The sequence below is a fragment of the Vidua macroura genome, chromosome 2 (assembly GCF_024509145.1).
Source record: "Vidua macroura isolate BioBank_ID:100142 chromosome 2, ASM2450914v1, whole genome shotgun sequence".
In the NCBI taxonomy this organism is placed as follows: Eukaryota; Metazoa; Chordata; class Aves; order Passeriformes; family Viduidae; genus Vidua; species Vidua macroura.
In genome coordinates this window covers 20,063,450-20,080,596 of record NC_071572.1, presented here as the reverse complement: position 1 = coordinate 20,080,596, position 17,147 = coordinate 20,063,450, and the positions used below count along the sequence as shown (strand labels likewise).

Sequence of the window (17,147 nt, the reverse complement as noted above, 5' to 3'; positions counted from 1 at the left end):
GCTGTCTTGAATTTTATGTTTTTTTTAAAGACAAGCAATTGTGCTACATTGTCACCAGAAAGAAGCTAAAACCTATAACGCTTCTAGTAGTTTCAGCAGTGGTGAACTCCAGCTGCACATTTGTGTTCTTTGCAGTATGGGAGAAGAACTGGCAGGACTGCATGCCATTATAATTAAATAGTTATACATAGAAACTAGAGGGGAGAAGCTTGTCTTACCTGTTTGAGGAGTATCTGTCAGCATATTTAAATGAAAATTTATTTTGAAATTGTATGTTTGTAATTATCAGCACATTCCTAAGTAGCATAACTAGTTTTTGATCAACTGGCGAAGGTATCTTCAAAACATGTGATTGTAAACTCTGCACCTTTTTATATTTATTTGTATTTTTATTTTTACAGGATTACAAAGCCATTGACGTTTGCTGACTGTGTTGGTGATGAGCTTCCTTTAGGATGGGAAACTGTTTACGATCAACAGATTGGAGTTTATTATATGGACCACATAAATCGTGAGTAGATATGTGATTGTTTTGAGGAATGCTAGCAAGCTGGTGTTTACTCTTGACACTAACTTTGCTTCCTATACCATTTATACAACTCATGCTACAGTGAGAAAATGTATGCAAATAATTTCTTGCAGAATGTGTTTCCTTATCTTTCATATGGGGGCATAATTGTAAAGAATTCCATTTGTAAAGAATTTTACAACCTATGATTGAACTATAGTGTATCAAAATATTTTGGTTTGCTTGGTCGTACTGTGAAGTATTGATAATTTTGTTGTTGCTTTTTGTCATACGTCAGAAAGATCTTTGTGTTATATCCTTACTTTTCCTATTTTTCCAGTCATCCATAGTTCACTCTTCTAGATTGAAAACCAAAATACATTCTGAGAGAGGTGTGCTGATTTTTAATCAGAAGCACTGTGAAATACAGTAATCTCATTCTTGCCTAAGCAGTATATATTTTCTGTTTCAATACAGTACAAAATGCTATCAAAAAGACAACAGATTTGCCTTTCGGAAACTAATTTTGAATGCTTTCCCTTTTGGACTATTACTGAGCTTTGTATCATCACTGTGGCACATTTGCCAGTTCTACTTTAAAAAAAATATCTTATCTTTATAGCTTTGTACTGCTGCTGCTGTTACTGTTGTGCTATCATTAAGCTTCTTATCGCCATTGAGTGAATGCTTTCAGTATTGTGGGAATTGGCAGTTGGTGGGGACTAAGAAAAGAAAAAAGTAGTTACATGGGCTGTCACAGCCGTGGTAAATAGTACAATCTGAAAAACCAACCTCAATACTATCTACTTGAAATCTAGTCAATTAAAAAATGCAAGTGTAATAATAATTTTGGGCTTCCAGCCATCATTGGAATTACTTGTGTATTGTGGTTTCAGAATTACTTGCTTTAAAAAACCTAAACAACAGAATAATAAATGTTCCCATGGTGTTGTTTGACCTATACAGGTACTTATTTGTTGTGAAATTTAACAAAGATCATTAACTAAATGATAAACTTTAAACAGCTGTTAATACATTAATCATAAGGATAGATAGACAAGAAAATTCAAAGGCAATAAATACAGACTTTTAGGTAATTCTTACAATAACTCTGTGTTTAAAAAAAGTATTAGTTTAAGGATTGCTGTCATGCTAACTTTAGTAATGTTGAAATTTAATAAGAAGTGAGGATTACATTGGAGTACAGTAATGGAGTGCACTTACACCAAAGTATGTGCATGAATGCATATCTTTTTTAAAAAATGAAAGTATTGCCAACTCTTTTTAATTTTTTTTTTTAATTGGCAGGTGGGTTTAGAGTCCCTGCAGAAAATGAGTAGAACATGAATTCCTATTGCAATGTTGAGCCTTAAAAAAGCTACTGATAGGCCTCTGTGATAGGAATAACAATCACCATCACAAGCGAAAACAGAGCTTCCTTTTGCTTTTTGAATTTTGTTATTAGCAGCTTTACCACATACTTCAAGTTTGAACTTACAGAAGGGATATTAATCATTGTAAGCATGTCAGATCTGGCTTGCATTTTTTTCTTGCTATTGAGAGCAAAAATTGTACAAGAGAGTCTTTGCAAAGAGCATTTGAGTTCCCAAATGATCAGTGGGTAGCCAGAAAGAAAAAAATGAATATTAATGGGTCTGGAAAAGTAAAGCTAATCATATTAGGTATGAAATAAAGTTAACGTACGAACAGAGGGATAGAAGCTTCATGCGGACAGTGCTGAACTGAGTAAAAGGAATCAGTCAACAATTAACAAGGTTGCAAAATTGGTCTCCTTCATGATAACTAATTGCTTGCAGCCCACAGATATTATCCTAAATGGTAATTCAACCGTCACCCTTAGGCTAATACCAGCAAGATTTATAATAAGAGGGAAGATAGAGTTGATATTATAGCTGGATAATTATTATTCAGAAATTAGTAGGACACTTGATCCAATTTTTAAATTGTGGACAACAAAGGTACCAATCAAGATTGCATAAACTTCCTTTGTAGAACTGAGAACTACTGAGTAGACAATCATGTGCATCATGAGGTGGTGTCAAGACAAGTGGCAGAGATGGTGTAGGAGCTGAAGAAACGTTTTTCTGAAATGTGTATGTCTAAACCACTTGGAATGGCAGCCTCAGGAGAAAACATTTGGATTGCCTTTTGTGGCTGACTGGGTTGAATGCTTTATGCAACATTGGAGTTCTGTGTTAATTGACAAAACAGTTAGAAGTACTTCAGTGTCAAGAAATACTGTGAGAAAATGCAAGGGATAATTCAAAGAGAGTCTTTCTACACTTACATTTACCACACTTACCAGGGACCTCTCATGTTCTGTGCACTCTCTCAAGCTTTTTGCCCTTGCACCTTTTAAAAGAAAACAGCAATACTTCTGATTTTTTTCTAAGTCTCTTGCTATGTTTGTTTACCCAGGAAGCAAGAAAAAGATTTCTAGGCAATAGTTTTCCATTTAAACTGGAAAATAACCAAGGAACAGAAGAATCTTCTGTAAATCTCAATGGTGCTTCCAACCCTGATCTCCATCTTGTTCTGTAAATTCAGTACTTTGTTGACACCCTTACTAAGCTGCTCTTGGCTGTTATCCAACCATTGCTTAAAAACCTTGGCGGTTGCCAGCCACAGAATTCCTTTCCCTCCTCCTCAGAGTCTTGGGAGCCTTTGAAGTCTCCTCTAAGCAGTTGGGCATTCCCCAGTGAGGGAATAATATATTCTCTGCATTTGTCTGGGACTGTCCTTGAGTTACTATAGTGGTTTTTTTTTTTAATTGGTTGTAAAGAAATGAAGGAAGTTAATTTTATCATACAATGTAGCTTTAGTCTTGTTATGTGGCAAACTTGTTTAGAAATCCAGGGCAAAGTTTCATAAACCAGAAAAAAGCAGAGCTTCCCATGCACTGAAGAAGTTTTCTATCTCCAGTGAATGCTGCTAGCTTTTTAGAAGGCTTCTGAAATAATTCTGTGAGAGATGCAGTGCCCTGAAGTATAGGATCTCAGAAGTTTAATGTGTAATAGAACGTAACACCTTAGCCTGGGCTGTTTATTGAGATTAGGACTAATAATTTACCATTGAAAGACAAAAACTGAATCCTAGTAAGCCTATATGTTTTATAAATATTTACTGATTTCTCATTGTTTCCATGGGGGTTTAGCAGTCTTATGAATATTAAAATTTGCACAGATTTCAGAGGTACTTATGGACAGATGAGGTAGCAGTGGAAATTGAAATGCCCTCAGTGAAGGGTGGGCAGCAGTCAGAACTCTGTTTTCTTCTGCTTGCCCTCCATGTAGAGGAGGATTTACGGCAACTCAACAAGCGAAAGCACATCCTGTCCTTGGCATGGGAGATACTTTCAGGACACTGGAGTCAGAAGGGAATCGAAGGGGTCCCTGGGAAGTGGGGAGAGATTGCAGAACTATAGGCACTATATTTATACTGTTTCAATGTGAGGAGTTGTAGGGAGAGAAAGGTACAGCTATTAAGAGAAAAGGTTATTTAGGAACTTAATCTGCAAATCTGTTGAAAGCACTGCTCTTTGGTGAGCTTTCTGTTTTTGTTTATATACTTTTCAGATGGCTCTCAAATGATAGAGCTGCTAGCATGACCATGACACCATTAGAGTTCTTAATCTGTTGTGCTCAATCTTCTACAGTTTTGTATTTCATCACTGGCACCAATATAATGAATTATGTACTCAGGATTAATGCAAAACATAACTGGCTTTCATCTCTTGTAAGAAACCAAGTTTGGAAAAATTGCTAGGTGCTTAGCTCCTGACTGTGCTGCAGGTTTTGCCACTACTTTGAACATTGACCTTGTGTCTGCAGGAGTTTTTTACTGGTAGAGCTTCAATCATCAGAAATTAACATTACATTTAAACACAAGGCTTTACATCAACATCGTCATGTAAAACATATTATTTGACTCACAAAAACCCCCAAAATGAACCAATAATATTTTAGGATTTTAATATGTGTGTCATCCTCAAATGCCTTTGCAACTGCAAAGAGATTGTTTTGCAGTAATAACCTTGAAAATCAATGGGAAATGGGAAAGATTTTTTTTTTGTTGAAACTTGTTTTTGGTTTGTGTTTAAATAAAAACTGGTCTAAACCCTGGCAAGGAAAAACATCAGACTGCTGTTTCTTAAGACAAAAAAAAGAAGCGATTTAAAAGCTTTATGGATTTGAGACTAAGATGCTGACTCCTCTGTTGAATTATCTTATTCTTCTTAACTATGCAGTGATAGCTTCTGTCCTTTTAAGATGTTATGCTTGTGAAGTTGTATGCAGTATCATAAGATAGTTGCAGCTATTTATAGATTTATGGGTTAAACATTGAGATACCTTTCATTTTTCCTTGTGGTTCTGGGTTTTTTAGGTAGTTCCTGGAATTTTCAAGTTGGCTATGAGTGAAGGTTAGAGCCAAATTACTGTTTTCTTTGGGTTTGCACTGGTTTGTAAAGAAAAGAATAACATTCAAATGCCTTTTCTATTTGAAAAGCCTTTCCTGTTCTTTCACTCTGCATCCTTCCTTCTTCTCATCGTGGCTGGAATGATTTTGGGCACTGTAGTGTCAGGTGTGCTGGTCGAGAATGGACATTAACAAAAATAACTTTGACTTGGTGGCACAAAGTGTTATATAATTTTATTTATTGCTTTTACTTTTTTCTCCTCAGAGCTCACACAAATTGAGGATCCAAGGGAACAATGGAGAAGGGAGCAAGAACGCATGCTAAAGGAATATTTAATAGTTGCCCAGGAGGCACTAAATGCCAAGAAAGAGATTTACCAAATAAAGCAGCAGCGTTTCGAACTAGCCCAAGAAGAGTATCAACAATTGCACAAAATGTGTGAGGATGACAGCCGTTCCTATGCCAGCTGTGAGTTTACAATCTTTTATCTTCTTTTATCTTATAATCTATCTATTATCTTTTCTTGATATTACCTACCTGCCCTCACAAGATGTGGTGTAAGAAATAGTGTGAAGTATTTCCATCACCTGATTCTTCTCTGAATGAAGGTCCTGACTGCAGCAGTGAGGTGCTATCCTTTGACTCTGCAATTCAATATCTTCCAATTCCTGTTACGTCTATTACAACAGAGATTTAATAGGGATAAATGTTAACATTAAAAAAGGATGTAACTTTAAACAGGCATATATCCCAGCTGGTATTTCTACCCATCTTGGAGCCAGGTGTGGTGATGCTTCCTGCAAGGCAACAAAAGGCTGAATCTTGCTGGATCAGCCACCTACCTGCGCTCCTAAACGCAAAGATTATTTTCCACTTAATATGGGAGGGAGCCATCAGCTTAGGGGAAACCTTCTGTGGATCCACAGAATGCTTAGCAAATTGTCAAAGAGTTAGGGACAGGCTGTTGTATTCAAGAGTACCTCTGACCATGATAACCTTTTTCATATCTTTGAAGCTCTTAGAAAAACAAGTTATTTGAAGCAGCAACAAAATATGACTGAAAATTACAAAAATGGGGGTTATTTGTAATGAAAGCAAATGCTAGTCAATTTATTTATGTTTTTTTAATCTTCTGATAGTTTGGGGTTTTGTAGGTATATCTGGAGTTGATAATGAGAATCTGTAAGAGCAATTACATAAAACTTCTTGTTTTGAGGTGGAAAAATATTTAAATTTTCTACAGATGCATTAATATATTTTATATTCGTTTAATGTCATATGTATCAGTTTTGAGAAAATGGGATGGACTGATTGCTCAGATGATTTTTAAATTTTTTTTTTTTAAATATCCATTTGGGGATTAATCATGCTGTTAACTCAAGATTCCCAAAGGCTTCTCCTCCACTTGTTTTTTTTAATTTGACTCCTCCACTCGATTGTGGGATGCTTGTTTCTCCTTTTATTGTACAGAAATATTGGGCTTCTAATGTGAGTGCAATTACATTACCTAAGTTGGATGCTTATATAGTGAATATCTTTGCCTCCACTTCCACTTGTTTCAAGTTGTTGCATTTAAAGAACTAAGACTTCACAAATTGTTTTTCTCCACTTTGCTTGTGGGTGCTGCCATTGACTCAGTGTCGTGTGCTTATGAGTGGGAGGTGAGCTCAGCGGTTGTGGGTTGGCAGGGAGGTGCCCATGCAGCAGTTTTGTGACTCAGTTGTGATCAGCACTGTTAAAAAAAAAAAAATCCATAGAAAATCCTGGATTTAAAGAATTAGTCCAGGCATGACTACTCATTTTGGCAAGTTCCTGCACGCTCAACATGACCTTGGCATTGCAGTATTCTTTCAAGAGTCAAAAGGCCCAGTGCAGCCCCAGACACAGATATGGGTTTCAGTGCAGCAGCCTTCAGCTCTGCAAAAGGATGGAAGGTCTGACAGCACAACCCATCCATTCACATACCAGGCATTTTTCAGTGGGCCAGTGCTGCCTTGAATGGCTTGCTCCCTAAATCATGGTTGCTGTAGCCCCATCTATCCTCTAGGACCTTTACTTCATCTGTGTAGGCTTTAGCTTGTGATGCCACGGCTTGAAATCATTGCCTGACTGTAGATACCTTGTGTTAAGAGCTCACTTGCCAGGGTTGGTTTGTATTTCAGTTTCCTACACTGTTGCTTTAGAAGGCAGCTTCTCTCCCTAGCTGTGCCTTCCGTTCTGATAATAATTTTTTTTAACTTTAGTCCCTATCACAGTGTTAATTCAGTGTACCTAGGAAGTAACTAGTAATTATTAATATTACACAAATTGCTTGCTTCAGTAGATGCCATCATCCTATCATAGAGGCTAATTGCTTTTAGGAAATATGCAGTGCTGCGGTATGCATTTTTTGGTGTTGTTCAGGAGAAAAAAAAAGTTTCACGTGGGCCAAATAGAAATCTTCAGTTGTCATAGAGGATAATTTTAGAACCTAGTGACTTGTAAGAAAAAGAAATAATGAAATGGTTTATCAAATAGTGACACATCTTAACAATTGTATTAAAGAAGAGGGAAAAAAGTAAAATATTGTTTTCCATCTGTTTAGCATTCTCTGGATTTTCAGCTAATACCAAGTATGACCCATATCAGATTAAAGCAGAAATAGCCAGCCGTCGTGACAGAGTGAGTAATCTTTTTTCATTTTGTAAAAATATGAATTAGGCATGGGGAAGGGAGGGAGGGTCTGTTTTTCTTTTACTAGCATTTACACTGAATGTTGCGTGCATAAAATGAAAAGAAATATGGTATTGAAAAGTGCTTTTTTATTCTAACCCATAGCTCTATATAAACTGCATTTCAGTGACTTGAGAAGTAATGCTTTTTCCATGTTACAAATGCAAACATTTTTGTCACAGATGTCAGAGGCAAGCTCAGCCAGACTTTCAGAAATTGCTTTCTCTCTACAAACTGCCACAAGTAGTAAATGCTCTGCGGCCAGATTCTTTCAGTTGAAACCCACTGTCTTCATATCATTTACCCATTTTCAGTGAGGTTCTGCTGGACTGCAGGTTTAGCCACTTATTTGGAAATCTCTTCACAATTCAGTAGACCTATTGGCTAAATAGAATTTTTTAGCTGATTGGCCAGAGCTTTTTTATGAGGAGAGGGAAGTTCAAGTATTCTGACAATGATAGGCAGTTCTGTAACAAAAATGGTCCTTATTTATGTATTTTTTTAAAAACTAAAGTCATGGTTTTGATAAATATTTTAAAAAATACTTATCCTTGCAGGATAGTGTTCCACTGTTGTTGTAGTGACCACTTTTCACATGAGTGCCTCTGAAAATAAATCCTGTTCACCACCCTCCAAAGGCATTTATTCTATCTGTGTATATTTATTACATGCTGACTAGTGTTTGCTTGTTTTATATACTCTAAACGTCAGCATATTCAAAACAAGAAAACAAGCCTTATTTATTTAAGTAATATTTGAAGAAAATAAATTAGGTTTTTCACTTATAACTATTTTTCTCTCTTCCTCTTAAACAAAATTACCTACTACATACATAGGATATTATGTTCAAGTGACTGTGTGCGTAGTCATTGAGTTGTTTCAGGAAATAGAACGAAATAGGCACTATAAACTTTTTGTGTGCAGGATATTAGTGATGCTTTTTCTCATTTTACTTTTGGTGAGTGTTAAAAGGAGCTGGTGAGGGTATAGTGCTTAGGGGCTCGTGCTATGAATTTTGATGAAAGGGAGAGAGCTGTGCAGGATGGTGGGACCCTGACAGTCCTGGTTTGCAGCCTGGTACTGATGCAAAGTCCCTTGCTCTTGGAATAGAGCTGAAGAAAAATTAATTATTTTACTCTCTGTTTTTTTAAAATCTGTTTTGTAATGATCTTGTAATTTACTGATGTACATGTGAAAATCAAAAGCATTCTGGGCAAATTTTAGAGTTTGGTAGCTTCAGAAGAGAGGGCTTTTCTCTTCCATCCTTGCCCCTCTTTGGGCTTGCAGTTCAGTCTTAGCCTCACTACCGCATACTGAAACACCTCTATTCCCCTCATTTGTCTGCTGTCTCTTGCATTCTCCTCTCCCTGTTGCCTTCAGTTATCTGTCAGCTTTGGAGGGCAAGAAGCTCTTTCTTTCAGATCATGCTTGGCTCTTCCATGGTCTGCACAACCTACTCAGGTAACTGCTTCCATAAAACCACAAGAATAGGTTTTTGGAGACATCTTTGCTATGTCACTTTCGATTTATGCTCATTAGTTGGATCAAGATAACTGACAAGAGGGTTGAGAGGGCAGTATAATATGAAAATAACTGTGGAAAGCCAGGCTGCCATTTCTGAGAGACCAATTCTACTGCCAGTAATTTTGTTTTCCTGGATTGAAAAATTAACAGCATTGAATGTTTTGTGTTTTTTAAAGTTGACTGAAGAATCGAAGATAGTTGAGAAGGGTCTTTGCTACAAAGGGAGAAGAAAATTTATATGGGTGGAAAATTGCTAGCTGTTAGCATAAACTGTTAGAGAAAGAAACCTTATAGAATAGATGAAGAAATTGATACTTTGAAAGCTGAATATTTTGACTGCTTTTTGATTAGGCCTTATGATATTTAAGAAAGTCTTCTGTTATTTTAATGCACAATTTTAAAGCAAAAAAGAGAAGAGAAATTATCACTTCCAGTTCTTTAAAGTAGCTTAAGATTTTGTATTTAAAAACCAATTATTTTTATTGTGGAAGTTACTGTTACTTATTTTTATTTTTAATTATGTTATGTTATTCAGCTTTCTAGGCTGAAACGAGAATTGGCACAGATGAAGCAGGAGTTGCAATACAAAGAAAAAGGAGTGGAAACTCTGCAAGAGTAAGTAAAGAGTTTGTGGGAGGATTTTTTTTTTTTGTGGTTTATTTTTTAATTGCCTTCAAATTAATTTCATAGAAAAGTGTTGTCAAAAATAAAACGTTAAAGGCTTTGCTTCAGACTTTCTGCTGTGGTAGTAATGCAGGGTGAGAACAATGTGGAAGGATAGAAGAGGAGTTAAACAGAATTGGTTGGAATTGTGATTTCGTAGGTTCACATGCAAGAATAGCTTTATAGGCCATGTTCTTTAACTTTTCCTCAAGATATTGCCAAACTGGAATTAGATTTTTAAAAATATTTCCCAAATACTTTTTGGAGATACCTACTGCATAGAGCACAGCCCAAAGCACCATGCTGTTGAGTAGTTTCCCCATGGCAGTACCAAGGCTTTCTGGTTGGGCACAGAACTTTTCCTAGAGGGAATTCTGTACACCACAACGCTGCTTCTCCCTGTTACCTGATGGTCAGGCCATCTCATTCTGCACTGTATGGCTGATTTGTGCTTGTACTGTAAAACTAGTGGTCTGTGAGACCTTGGATTGTGTTGCATGTGTGCAAAATTGCATGTAAATGTCTCCTTGTCTCCTCCCAGTAAGGAAAGGAAGCTCAGGGCAATTTGACATTGCTCCCAGGGCAATTAGGCAGCCCTGCTCTGTTCCCTGCGTGCACAGTGGTGTCAAAGGTTGTGAAATGCTGTGGTGACCCTCTCCCTGCCACTCTTCCTGCAGGCCATCTGATGGGAAGGGAACTGCGTGACTCCCATCTGTGTGTTGCTTAGTCACCTACACACATAGCGCATACACGGGATGCCCGGTGGCATAGGGAGAGAGGTTGCCAGGCCATGAAAAAGATGGCAGGTAAACACAGGTTGTTGTGGCTTCCAGATTCCTTCAGCAAGGCCAGTGGTTAGACCAAGAGCTTGAACAGCACTTGGATCTGCCTTGGATATGTGGCTGTGCATTTAGAAACCTTGGCCTTTTTTCCAGCATGCATGTGGACAAACTGCCTAATGCAGGAGCTTCCTGAAAATGTTGCAACTGTTGCATGTCTGATGCATTTTGCAACGTAAGTGCAGCAGCTGCAGAAATATTTTGAAGCTTTGGATTTATTGTATTGGTGCTGAAATTCTAGGGATCCTGGAGCAGTTAGGGTACTTATTTTCCAATTTTGATTGGTACTACAATAACAAAACAAATTAAAGGAAGATTCTCAGATTTAACTTTTAAAAAAGAAGGAGTAACCCATGCACTTAATATTTTTGGTATGTTTGGTTTTTTAATAACAAAATTTTCTGTTTTTTTAAAACAAGGTTCTTTTGCTTTATAATGCATTTAGAAAATTTCATAGAAGAAAACTTGTTCAACCAAAATACCAAAATTCTTAATTGGCAGATACAATGTAATAATTTACAGGCATAAATGTATTTTTATTGAAGCATTTAGAGGTAGTTGGGGGAATTGGTAATGTATGATATTAACTGAAAATTAGTAAAATAAAGCACTCAAAGTATTTGCAGTTTCAATATACTAAGTAATATTTTAAATATAGTCAGCATATCGGTATGGTGGTGTAGATATGTAAACAGTAACACATAAAAACCAATTTTGTCTTATGATTCTTAATCATTTTTTCTTAGAGTAAGAATTGCTATTCCATTTCTGCTTTTTTAATTTGTTTTCCTTCTCTTGGTTATTGGGTTATTTTAAGGGTATAGGTTCAATTATTTTATAAAAGGACTAACCACTTGACTAGGATGATGAAAGTATTTGAAGACCATTTGAAACTCAAGATTGTTTTAATTAGTATAATTCATTTAAGATAGTCCAGTAAAGTAGTGCTACTTTTTGAAAAATAAAGTCTGCAAATGATTAAGAATACAAATGTTAGTCTTGGATTATAGCCCAAGTCAAGTTGCCCATGTTCCAGGATGGGGTTATATGAGAGACATTCAAGAGAGTAATTATTTTAAAGCATATCTGATTAGTCAGTGGTCACTCCAATCATGTAGTTTAGAAGTTCAGTCATGACAACTCAGTGCTTCAGTACTGCTCATTGCTGCTATTGCTACAGTCGCCCTCTGTCCTGTTGATGCACTGGGTGGCAATTGTTGTGCTTGCTGGAGCTGGGGAAAACCTTTTGCCTGTGTGTTACCTGGAGCTGTGCTCTGCTCTCTGCAGTGACTTGTTCACTTGTGAAAGACTTGTGGTTTTGTTTTTATTTCGTGCTTTTAAGTGTTTTTTTTTTTTTATTTGCCCTTCTGGTGAGATACATGCGGGTTTTTTGGGAGTATTTTGCTTCTAGGAGGAAGTGACCAACTTGGAGAGTACTTAAACTAACAGCTGAAGAGAGGAGCTTCTCTCACCTCCTTGTGTAGTCAGTAGACAAATTAGCCTGAAAGTCTAACTGTGCTCTAGCCTGTCCCTGTGCAATCTCTCCCCTACCTCCTGTATTTGGTGGGAGAGAAGGGTCACTCAAGTCAAGTACCAAGGCTGAAATAGATTAGTTTTTCCACATCCTCAAAGTAAGTATATTGTCTAAAAAGAATTTCATGGCTCCTTCTTTAAAACAAAAATGCTGGGTTTTTTAACTCTGGTTCCCCCCTACCCTGCCTCCCCTTCCCCTATAAAGTTTATTGCATTTCAGACATTTCCCACTTCTGTTATGTTTTCTGAAGTTTTGGTCTGCGTCATTCTTCTTCCTTCTTGTGCTAAGTCAAATCTTCAAGTAACTGCCAAACTGCAAATGGCATGCATCCTGTTCAGGTTTTTAAAGGCATGTACATCACTTTATTTCAAGTGTAAGCCAAGAACAACATTAGGAACCATCAAACTTGGAGCTTTATGTCTGGCTGAATATTTGCTTTGAAAGTGTTACCAAAATGGCATCATGTGCAGATATTGGAACTTGATGCCAGGTGACTCTCTGTGCAGCCTTGCTTGGTATAGCTCTCAGAGAAGAGACAGCTTTTATGGAGAGGGCGGTTGGGTTGCTCAGTATTTCCATCACTTTATGTTGCTGTCTGATTCAAATGTCTTTGTTAAATGCAAATCTCTTACATTGACATTTTCCATGTACAGTGTCTGCCTTGGACTGTGTTTTGTTTTCTGTTCTTTTTAATTTTAGTAAAATGGCTTAACCATCTTTGAGGAGAATGAAAAGAAAACAAAACCACAAATTTACTATAGAAGTGGGGTTTTATGAGTGGAGACATGATTGAGGGGGATTTTGATACCTCTACAACTTCAATACTGTTAGAATTTCAATATTCATACAACTGCAGCTTTTTATCAGGACAGTACTTTCTACAGTTTCAGCTAAATTTGGTAACGTTGTGTGTCCCCCTTTGGACGTGGGTTTGTGTTTGCCCAGTAGAGACATTGTAGAGCTCACTGTTCAAAGCGTGCAAAGATCCCCACCCTGCAGGATGGTGCACCTTGGCCTCCGCCACCTTTGCCCCAAGGTGCATCTGGTCCTGTCACAGTCCAAATATACAGGGTTAAATATGAGCCTTTTCTGGAACAAATTCCTTCCTCTGGCCTGGCAGCAGGGACTGAGAAGGAGGAGCAGTTCCTTCTCCCCTGTGTTTTCAGTGACCCTACTGCTCCCCGGCAGGAATTTTGGAGGAAGAAGGCGTTTAGCAACAAAGGAAATGAAACTTGGCCGGTTGGCCAGGAAAGCAGAGTGAATGCTGTGAGAAGTTGGGAGTGACAAGGAATTAGAACTGGCTAAACTACAGACTAATTTAGAGGTTAGGAGATCTAACAAAAACTTTAAAATTAGATTTTTTGCTCAAGTACAGGCCTGTGCTTTGGTGGACGAAAATGGAGGAACATGGAATCTGCCCTGTAGGACTGAAACGATGACAAGCACATTAATAGTCCATGTATCCTAGAAACATCTTCATATCCCTACAGTCTTGAATGTTAGTTGAATATTCTTGCTATCCATACAAAGGTTTGATCTATATTTTGAGCATGCTATTTTCCATTAATAAAATGGAAGACTCCTGTTAACTCTATGGCTTTCAGAAAGAGATCTTTATGAAAAAAAGTTTAAAAATTAATAGACAATAAATAACAGGTAATTTTGTAAGCTACTTTAGTCAGTTTGGGTTGCCAGCAAGGCTGATTTAAGCCTAAATATTTTTGGCAGTAGGAACTTCTCCGATTCTTTCCTTAAACAAATATCAATTCATAAGCTGGGCTCCAAAGTGGCGTCCAGGAGCATGAATATGTGGATAACTGAACAGAAATCTGGTTGAAATTAAATAATTTCCTTTTCCTGAAATGCCACCTTAGTCCTGGCAAACAGTATAATGAGCAGTTGTGTAGAAGGCATTTTCATGTCTAATATTTGAATATAGTTCTTAACATTACAGTTATCTTCAGATAAAGATGTGTTATCTTTTTAACATGACTTTTAGTGAACTGGATTACTTGTTTTATTCTGGTTTTATCTGCTCAGGATTCTAACTAAAAATTAGTGAAGACTCAAGGAAAAATTTTGAAAACAAAAACAAGCAAACAAACCCCCATTTAATACACATGACATTTAAGTCCTTTCTTGTTCTTGAACCAGTATTCATAAAAGATTATATGTTTTCTTGTGTAACTTGGGGAAATTTGTGTCCAAAGAAAAATCTTGGGATTCTGACTTATTTTGTGTTGTCTCCAAAAACAGTAACTGTCAGAAAAAACCCGAACTAATTAAAACTGTAGAAATCAACCTGTTTTTTCCCTAAATATTGTGAGCTACACAATAAAACCATAGGATTTTCATTTACCCCTTTTGATTTTTCATTTTAAGGTTTTAATTTTAAAACAAGTAATCAAATGTAAGGGGAATTGCGCTGTTTGTATTTTAAATGGCAGAACATGCTGAGAGACTCTTGTTGACTCTCTTAGTTTAATGTAATAGTTATCTTGAAACTTGTTAGTCTCAATATTTTAAATGGAGTTTGGGTATTCTTCTTCTGTATGTATAACATACCCTCTCGTACTGCATCTTTTTGTAGATTGATGTCCTTTGTCATGAATGATGTGTGTTTTTATCTTTAATTCTCTTAACCTGACATACCTTTTCCTGAAGCTATTTGTTCTTAGCATTGGCCTAAAGACCTTTATACTTACCACGTTTTCTCTATATACATTCTTTTCATGCTAGATTAACAGGAAAATTTAATTTTCCGTATTTTAATGGGAAATTTACATGATTTTCAAGAGTTGCTGTAAATAACCTGATAAAACTCTATAGCCATCTGTTGTAAATCCAAGACCAAATAATTCTTCTGATAAGTTCACTATAGTCTCTTGTTGTATTCTTTATTTATAAAGCAAAGCAAATTATCAAGATGATACAATGGACTAGTCTTCTGCATCCTGGTATGTTGTCCTTTACTATTGTGAAATGTTGGGAAAAAGGCTAAAAACTCCGCCAGTGGATGTTCCACTTGAGTGATTTTAATATGTCAAGATGGAAACAATAGTGTTACTTCAGTCTTATGTCGTAACTTGTGCTCTTGCTTCTTGCTTAAAGGTGTAAAATCTTCTGGGATGTTCCCATATCATGTTTTTCAGTGCAGAATGATAATGTCTTATAGACATCTTATGGAAAAGAGGCCTATAATGACAGGATAGCATTTGCCATAAAATTTGAGGTATTAAAATTTTCTTCCAAGAAAATTAAATGCCTTTGTTAGAAACTTCTAAAGCGGGATCAAGTAGAAGCCCTGGAAGAGATACTGCAATATGTGATGCTGCATGAAAAATATGACAGCTAGTCTGCCCATGGTTACCTTCTGAGTTATAAACATCTAGGTTAGTTTTAGGTTCATTTTGCTTTTGGTGCATGAAATCACTCACAAACATGACTCATAAGTAAGCTCTCCATTAGGATATTAAACCCAGGAAATTTGTTGCTTCTGCAGAACTTGGGTAGATAATTGCTTTGCTTTGTCTTTAGAGTGGTCTTGGCACTGAGTGCTGTGTTAACTCTGAGTATCATTTTATTCCTGGAAATGAAGTGGTACATGAATAAACAAAAGGTCTTAAAAAGTCCATGTGCTTTCTAATTATGTGAAAATTCCTAAATTTGTCTTAATATTTTCAACAGGATTGATCGTAAGATGTCAAATGCTCATACAAATTACAGACTGGATGAAGCACAAGCTATAATGAGTGAACTTCGAACCATAAAGAAAGCTATATGCACAGGTGAAAAAGAAAGGCAGGACCTTATGCAGGTAAAAAATATGCTACTGAACTACTAAAAAGTAGTAACCTACCTCTGTTTTCTTGCTTGGGATTGCATTGGGTTTACCAAGTTTAAATAAGAAAGTAGGTTGGCCTAAACTGATTTTTCTGTTTGATAATTACCAATAGGTAAGTAGTTATTGTCTATACTGCAAGCAGAAGGCTTCATATGCATTTCATATTTTTGTCTCAAGTTTCATTTAGCTCAATGTTTCATTGAATATAGCTTTCTATTGTTGCTATGTTGATGGCTGCTATGTAGTAATTACATGGTATTAAGAAAAAGCCTTTGTGATTTGTGGTAGTTGTTTATAATTTTATTTTATGTCTCTTTGTATTACCGATAATGACGTAGGATTGAGAGTTCGTGTGCTAAAATGTTTATCCTTGTGTCAACCATGTTTTTCCCTTTATATGTATTTCCCCAAACTGGATCTCTGTCACTATCACACTTTTTGCCCCAAACTCTCAAGTTTGAGAGTATATCAAGGCTCTTGTTAGTTTCAAAATGTTCTCACAAAAGCCTCAAATAGTATGAATAAATACAATGTATACGCAAACATGAAATTGATGAATTAGAGCATGAGGATTGAGGGGAGATACAAACCTGAGTTGTGGTCTAACTTTTGAATGGATTCTGTGCCCTGCCTCAAGCTCTCAGTGGCATGTGTGTTATTAACGTGATAGAAGCTTGATCAAAGAACAGTGACTCTGGCACCACAGGGACTTCACTACAGACTTGCCTAAATATGCTGCATATACAAAGAGGTGGTAAGGACAGTTCTCTTCACCCAGTCTTCAAACATTTGTTTGGAAGAAGGCATCTTTGTTACCTAAAGTTGTGGGACCATACTAAATTACCATTGCCATACAAACAATTTCTTTCAGTTTTCTCTGCAGTAGTGTTTTTCAGATTTTTTTTCCTTTTTAGTTGTTAAATGACATGGGAAATTTATAATCTACATATAATGAATTTCCATATGCAATTATTAAGTCTCCAGTGCATTGCACCAAGATCATCTGACCACAGATCCTTGTTCAAGTAGACAGAACACTGAAGTCACTATGAAAAGTTTCTGCCTTGGCAACTTTTAACATACTT

At 36.6% G+C, this 17,147-nt stretch overlaps 1 protein-coding gene across 1 annotated transcript in view; it reads left to right on the top strand.

The window, feature by feature from the left end:
* Positions 1–17,147, top strand: part of WWC3 (WWC family member 3) — a 98,298-nt gene that overhangs the window by 36,652 nt on the left and 44,499 nt on the right. The window contains exons 2-6 of the mRNA XM_053970959.1: positions 402–511; positions 5,211–5,414; positions 7,531–7,607; positions 9,718–9,797; positions 15,906–16,035. Of these exons, the coding sequence (XP_053826934.1) occupies positions 402–511; positions 5,211–5,414; positions 7,531–7,607; positions 9,718–9,797; positions 15,906–16,035 (601 nt within the window). The remainder of the gene's footprint in view (positions 1–401; positions 512–5,210; positions 5,415–7,530; positions 7,608–9,717; positions 9,798–15,905; positions 16,036–17,147) is intronic.